General features: G+C 36.6%; 2 protein-coding genes across 2 annotated transcripts; both read left to right on the forward strand.

The window, feature by feature from the left end:
- Positions 1 to 2,197: 2,197 nt before the first annotated feature.
- Positions 2,198 to 6,865, forward strand: LOC145682236 (uncharacterized). The gene is made up of 2 exons (XM_081753819.1): positions 2,198 to 2,501; positions 2,685 to 6,865. Exons 1-2 carry the CDS (start codon positions 2,198 to 2,200, stop codon positions 6,863 to 6,865), a joined length of 4,485 nt encoding a protein of 1,494 aa, XP_081609945.1.
- An 8-nt stretch (positions 6,866 to 6,873) lies between these two features.
- LOC145682237 (uncharacterized) lies at positions 6,874 to 7,377 on the forward strand. The gene has a single exon (XM_081753820.1). The coding sequence runs from the start codon at positions 6,874 to 6,876 to the stop codon at positions 7,375 to 7,377; it is 504 nt and encodes a 167-aa protein (XP_081609946.1).
- Positions 7,378 to 8,095: the final 718 nt, after the last annotated feature.

The following is an 8,095-nucleotide window of genomic DNA, read 5'->3' on the forward strand; positions in this document are numbered from 1 at the left end:
AAGCGTTTTATACACAAAATACGCTAACTCTAATTTACAGGACTATCTAGGGCCTATCCACTATGATGTGGGTATGTAAATATGCCTCATCAATTCTTAATAGCAAATCACACATGAAAACAAGCACACAGATTAGGTCCATCACAAACAAAAAACAAAGTTCGTGTAACAGTCAGTCCTCATCAGAACTTGAAGGAGTTGTGGCGCAAGAATCACACATGAACACATGAACACACCCGATCTGTCGTCCTGCTTTTGACAACGCACATGGTATGGCACTAAACAGAAAGAACATTGGATCCATTTATCCCCTGTCTTATCATGCGCATTGTCTTCATAGCTTTCACCATGCACATCACATTCCCAATCATCATCACGAATTGCCTGTTTCTAATGGATAGGCCTAGCTTTATTGTTATAGGAAGATCGTGAACTCTAAGGTTGATTAGCAGAGTTACTATTTTGCACGTTAGTAGGGTAAGAGACCGAGAGCTTTCTCAGTCGACCAACTTGCTTTCTGTCAGTAGTAGTAGGACTAAGTTTTTTTTTCAGTTATTTTGCCTATAAATCTCTCTGCTTTCGTCTTTTGAACGGAACTCTCAGATTTAGACCTATCTTCTCTTGAACTCACCCCACCACCATTTATTTGCACATTCACTTTCAGTGTTAGTGATTTTTTTTCTTTTTGTTGATTTAGCAATTTTGTATGCGAGACTCCTGATTTATTTTACCGTAGGGCTATAGCCGTATCCAAGCTTTAGGCAATTATTTATCGTTGATGGAGTTTTCAATTGCGTGCGCAGTTAATTTAATATGTGAATACTGTGAACGAGGTATTTTTATTGTCATGAAGAAAAGGTAATTTCGTTACAGTAAGATAATATCATGATAGCCTCTACACAAGAATCAGACTGATAATTACACGTGATATTTATTAAACTACTATCCTGTAACACGATAACTACGAAAATTTGACCTTCTTAGCAGAAATGAAGCCCTGATTTCAAGCTACTTGGCAACTTTTCCATTAATGCAAATATTCATTAAGAATTTTACATGTGTTCTTAAGAGTCTAAAATGTTTAAAAAGCGACACACAGACACACTACTACCGCAGAAAATTAAATTAATAAATCAGTTCTGAAACCATACACCAATATTTACGTGCCTCCTTTTGCTTTCGTTGTTATCTCATGAAAATAACAGACGTGACACAATCTTCCGCACAATGTAAACAATACCCTTTCCTGTTTTGTTTCTTTCCCTTCAAACCTATTTGTGCACATGGCCCAGCGGCGCCGGCCTACACATGAAACTGGATCCATGCTCGATCTTGTGGCAAGAAATGGAAATCTTACTGGGATAAGTTTTTTTGCTACAGTTGTTTAAAAAACTATCACGAAATTACTTGTACCACGAATATACCTTACTTTACCCTACACCTTGCTAGCAAAAGATCCAATTGAAACTGGTTCGGTCAACAACCTTTACTGGCGCTATGTTCGCTTGTGGGTTACTAGTATACCGACTGTTGTCTTAAAGCACCCTGTTAAGTCTTATATTATGTACTAATATTTTCTAAGAACTGGAAACACTGTTTTTACGAAATTTATATTTCATTTGTTATTCAAGATGGAAAGTGTTGAAGAGAGACGGTGCATAAGGCACGAGGCACGAACATTTCTTCCATAATTTTAAAGTTAAGTTTGTTATTTAAGTGCAATGAACACAGTGCAGTTATTATATGTACTTTGTGGTTTATTTTAAGTGTTAGTTGAAAACCAGCGATTAGTAAGGTACAATAAAAACTAAAAACAAGTATTGGAAGTCTCCATTGTTAGAAGACAGTCCATTACCAGTTAAGTAAATGGCGAACATTTAAGAACGTAAGCATAAACAGTTTTTTTGGTCCTCCAGTGCCGAATGGAGGAAGTGTTGTGCCAAGAAAAAGAATAAGTGAATCATTCAAACATTCATATTGACTGTGTGTGTGTAAAGACAGTGAGTGTTACGAATCAGAAGCAAAATTGACCTAGTGGACTTATCACGTACGCGCCTACGCATTCAGCTGTGCATTGCAATCTGAAGAAAAACAAAGGCGCAATGTAGCAGTCACGTAGCTAAGTATATTTTTTTGTTTCTTTTACTTGTGTAAAGGTCTGTTGTTATAAGGACTTCAGGTAGATATATCACAAGCAATGGATTCAAATACTAATTCTCTTATAAAGGCAAGAGGCCTAGCTAAAGCTTCCCTTACAAGAATGAAAACATTTGTTGAACAATTTGGAGCAGACGGTGATGTAATGCAAATTAAAGTTAGGTGTGCACGTTTATCCAATATATTCAAAGAATATGATGAAGTGCAAAAACAGCTTGAATTAAAGGACGAAAACGATGAATACACACAGGATAGAGAGTTGTTTGAAGCTGCTTATTACGATACTCTTGCAAAGATGACGTCAATTGTTGAAACAGCTGAGAAGGCTAGTAGTAGCAATAGAAGTTCGTCAGATGATTCAACCGCGAATACAGGATGTCTAAAATTACCAGTCATAAAGCTACCAACATTTAAAGGTCAAGTTACAGATTTCAGACATTTTCATGATACTTTCAGTAGTTTGGTTGTAAACAATCAGAGTTTAGATGATATTCAAAGATTTCATTATTTGTTGTCCTCATTATCAGGTGAAGCAAGCAAATTAGTTAAGAATATACCAGTAACAGGTGAAAATTTCAAACTTGCTTGGGAAATGATATGCAAAAGGTATAATAATCCAAAGCTAATAGCAACTGCTCATGTAAAGGCATTGTTTTCATTACCGACTGTCAGTAAAGATTCAGTGGCGGACTTAAGGACATTATTAAATCAAACTATAAGTAACGTGAATGCACTTAAGGCGTTACAGTTAGATAATCCTTTGGAGGATATATTGTTATCGCACCTAGTTTTGGAAAAGCTAGATGAACAAACACGTAAAGACTTTGAAAATCAAACAAATAGGGAACAGTTTGCTAGTTTAGAAGAACTTCATGTCTTTTTAGAAAATAAATGCCAGGCCTTAGAATTGGTAAAATCTACGCAATCAAAGTCGCATTTCAGTAAATCCAATGTTGCCAAGGAAGTAAAAAATGCTAGACAATCTTATGTGAGTACTAATGTTTTGTGTTCGTTTTGTCAACAAAGTCATGCGTTGCACAAGTGTAATGAGTTTCAGAAATTAAGTGTATCCAAAAGATTAAGTTTTGCGAAACAAAACAAACTTTGTTTTAATTGTTTGAAAGTTGTCAACCATGTAGCGAAAGATTGTTCGCTAAATGCATGCAAAATATGTAATCTCAAGCATCACACGTTATTGCATAGTGATTTTAAGAAATCAAAGCCTAATCATGCTGTAAGTGTTGAAAATGATTCTGTTACGGAACCTGTAGGTGAAAAGTCAATGTCTCGAGGACAGGAAGTTATTAATACTAGTACTTATTGCTCTGTGAAGCCTAAAAGTAATGTGCGTGTTTTACTTTCAACTGCAGTTGTTCAAGTTAAAGATTGCAATGGTAAATTACATATGGTTAGGGCTTTGCTTGATAGTTGTTCTCAATCTCATTTTGCAACAGAATCTCTCATTCAAAGGTTAAAATTAAAGAAATTCCCTATCAATGTTCCTGTACAAGGTATTAATAATGTAAGTTGCAACGTTAAATACGGAAGTAAGTTACAAGTATTCTCTGCTGTAAGTGATTTTAGTGTAGATGTTGAGTGTTTTGTATTGCCCAAAATAGCGGGAAATTTACCTGATGCTGATATTGACATTAAAGAATGGAACTTTCCACCGAATTTACAGTTAGCGGATCCTAATTTCAACAAGTCTGGTAAGATTGATTTGTTGTTAGGTGCTGGAATTTTCTTTAGTCTACTCAAAGCAGGACAACAGGTGCGTCCAGGAGCATTTCCAGTTCTCCAAAATACAGAGTTAGGATGGATAGTTTCAGGACAATATCAGATGCCAAAGCACAACAACTTCACGCCAGAACATCGAACATTCTTTTTGCACAACAACGATGATTTAAGCCATCAGCTGCAGAAGTTTTGGAAAATAGAAGATATTCAAGAAACTCCTCTATCCAAAGAAGAAAGGGAGTGCGAAGAACATTTTATCGCAAACACTAGAAGACATTCAACAGGACGCTTTATAGTGAGACTGCCATTCAAACAAGAAGTGACCCAGTTAGGTGATTCTTATCAGACAGCTGTTCAGCGTTTACAACAACTAGAAAAAAGGTTAAATAGATGCCCCAAGTTACGCACAGATTATGTGACATTCCTTGAAGAGTATGAAGCTTTGGAACATATGAAGGAAGTGGAAGGCAACTCTAATATTACTCAAGGATATTACTTGCCTCATCATCCAGTTATTAAGGAAGCTAGTACTACGACAAAGACTAGAGTAGTATTTGATGCATCCGCATGCTCAACTAGTGGCATTTCACTGAACGATGTTCTCAAAGTTGGTCCAACTGTGCAAGACGATTTGCAGTCAATTATATTAAGGTTTCGCACCTACCCTATAGCTTTTACTGCAGATATAGAGAAGATGTATCGACAGATTTTGATTGATGAGCGTGACTGTAAATTTCAGAAGATCTTGTGGAGAAGATCAGAAGAAGAACCCATTAAAGTATATGAATTAAAAACTGTCACATACGGAACAGCCTCAGCGCCTTTCCTTGCTACTCGCTGTCTCCAGCAATTAAGTGCAGAAGAAGCTTGTGAATATCCGAAGGCAGCACAAGTTCTGAAGAATGACTTCTATATTGACGATTGTATTTCAGGGGCTGAAAGTGTGGAGGAAGCTTTAAAGATAAAGGACGAATTAATACAAATGCTACAAAAGGGTGGTTTTTTGCTAAGAAAGTGGTGGTCCAACAGTACTGAGTTATTGGAATCCATCTCTGAAGAATTGAGAGAAACACAACTTCCATTACGCTTAGACGATAAGGGTCAAATCAAAACATTAGGATTACTTTGGCATTCAGCAACTGATCAACTTCAAGTGATGAATGGATTCGCTCTAAATCAAAGGTCGAATAATAATTTAACAAAACGCAAGATGTTGGGTATTATTGCTTCAATCTTTGATCCGTTGGGAATTGTTAGTCCAATAACAATCGTATGTAAGATAATTCTTCAAGATCTGTGGCAAGCAGGATTGGAGTGGGATGAAACACTTCCTAAAGAACTACAGCAAAGATGCAAGACAGTACTTGAATTCATTCCTTCATTATCAGATATCAGTGTAGACAGAATGGTTCTTCAGTTGGGTACCTTGATAGACATTCAAGTTCACGCTTTCTCAGACGCTTCAGAAAAGGCTTATGGGACATGTGTGTATTTAAGATCCGTCAGCAAGGATGGTCAAGTTACTTCGAAGTTATTATGTGCTAAGTCCAAAGTGGCGCCCATAAAGAAGATTTCCCTGCCTCGCTTAGAGTTATGTGCAGCAGTGTTATCAGCAAAACTTGTCAAGAAAGTAACTAAGGCATTAAAACAACGAATATCCCAGGTGTATATGTGGACAGATTCTATGGTGGTCTTAGCATGGTTAAGAGCAAGTCCAAATAGATGGAAAACATTTGTTGGCAATCGAGTTGCTGAGGTACAAGAAGTGGGAGGGGAATGGAGACACGTCGCTTCAAGTGAAAATCCTGCAGATATTATATCAAGGGGAACAAGTCCTGACAAGTTAATACATAATAATTTGTGGTGGAACGGTCCTCAGTGGTTACAGTGTCCTTCACTTGATTGGCCTAAGACGGAGCCTGCCCTACTCAGAGAGATTCCTGAACAGAAGAAATTAAAATCAAGTTACTTAGTGACAACTCAAGATAATAGTATGATCGAAAGATTCTCTACTTTGAACAAACTTCAGAGAGTCTTGGCTTATTGTGTACGGCTTTCCAAGAATGCTAAAGTAGAAGCATCGAAAAGAAATGTAGACGCTCTTACTTTGGAAGAAATTGAAGAAGTTTTAATCAAACTAATACGAGAAGTTCAAAACTCAGTTTATGCTAAGGAAATGTCTGATCTTAAAGAAAGTGGAAGAGTTAGCAATAAGAGCAAACTCTTGTCTCTCAATCCTTTCATATGTGAGCAACAATTACTAAGAGTTGGTGGAAGATTAAAGATGTCTGAACTTGAATTTGACGCTAAACATCAAATTATTCTACCACCAGACCATCACCTAACAAGACTAATTATGGAACATGAACACAGGCGATTGCTACATTCTGGATGTCAGTTAATGCTAGCATCACTAAGGCAAAGGTGTTGGATACCTAATGGTAAAAATGCCATCAAGAAAGTTATTAGAAAATGTATTACATGTCAAAGATTAAAGGCGTCTGGACCAGAACAATTAATGGGACAACTACCAAAACATAGAGTAGAACTAACAAGACCTTTCACAAATTCTGGAATTGACTTTGCCGGTCCTATTTACATCAAAACTGGTACCAGAAAGTCAAAAACAAAGGTGAAGTGCTACATTGCAATGTTTGTGTGTTTAGCAACAAAGGCTATCCATCTCGAAGTTGTGAGTGATCTTACTAGTCAGGCATTTTTAGCTGCTTTGAGAAGATTCATATCTCGTCGAGGTAAATGCAAGCATATCTATAGCGACAATGGAACTACGTTCATTGGTGCCAACAAGGAACTTCAAGAAGTCGCAAGTTGTTGCATACAGCTGACCATCAAGAAAGGATTAAGAATTTTGCAACTACTGAAGGAATCCAATGGCATTTTATTCCGCCATATTCGCCCAACTTCGGTGGTCTTTGGAAGGCTGCAGTTAAGTCCTTTAAATACCACTTAAGAAGAGTCATGGGAATGTCATATCTCACGTTTGAAGAATTAACAACATTAACCACACAAATAGAAGCGTGCTTAAATTCGAGACCTCTTGTAGCATTATCCAATGATCCTAATGATCCAGTAGCATTAACTCCTGGTCATTTTCTTATTGGTCAACCATTGACAGCGCTACCAGAACGTGACTTACATCAGGAGAAGATTAGTTCAATTCAAAGATGGCAAAGGATCCAACAACAATTTCAACAGTTTTGGAGAAGATGGTATATGGAATATTTGTCACAACTACAAGGAAGAAATAAGTGGAAGAGAAGCTGTGCAAACATACAGCCAGGTCAATTGGTGGTTCTCAAAGAAGATAAGCTACCTCCTCTATCATGGAAATTGGGAGTCATCACTGAAGTGCATTCTGGACCTGACGGTTTGGTTCGAGTGGCTACTGTTAAAACTTCCAATGGTTTATATAAACGCTCAATTAGAGGACTTTGTGTTTTACCAAATCATGATGAATCGTAATGTCATTCATGTTAAAGTATATTTATTTTCTGTTTCAGTCTATTTTATTTGTTGTTATGTAAAGTTTGTTTTCTTTTGTTTTCTTTTTTTAAAAAAAGGTCACTAGCCCTTTTTTGGCGGGCGGCATGTTAAGTCTTATATTATGTACTAATATTTTCTAAGAACTGGAAACACTGTTTTTACGAAATTTAGATTTCATTTGTTATTCAAGATGGAAAGTGTTGAAGAGAGACGGTGCATAAGGCACGAGGCACGAACATTTCTTCCATAATTTTAAAGTTAAGTTTGTTATTTAAGTGCAATGAACACAGTGCAGTTATTATATGTACTTTGTGGTTTATTTTAAGTGTTAGTTGAAAACCAGCGATTAGTAAGGTACAATAAAAACTAAAAACAAGTATTGGAAGTCTCCATTGTTAGAAGACAGTCCATTACCAGTTAAGTAAATGGCGAACATTTAAGAACGTAAGCATAAACACACCCATACAAAAATTGGAATGCTATATGGAAAAACATCAACGCTTCCTTTCTCACCCACCACCAACGTACAACCTGGTATTTCATAGTCAATAATGTATACGAAACATTGGAAAAACTTCACAATATAGGTATTGTAAATAGTAATATATGCCCATACTGCAACAATCTTGATACACTAGCACATAAGTTTCATGCCTGTTCCAACGTACCAATCATTTGGACGTATTTTTGTATTTTA

This window comes from Thermobia domestica, chromosome 3 (assembly GCF_964235325.1).
Source record: "Thermobia domestica chromosome 3, izTheDome1.hap1.1, whole genome shotgun sequence".
Taxonomy (NCBI): Eukaryota; Metazoa; Arthropoda; class Insecta; order Zygentoma; family Lepismatidae; genus Thermobia; species Thermobia domestica.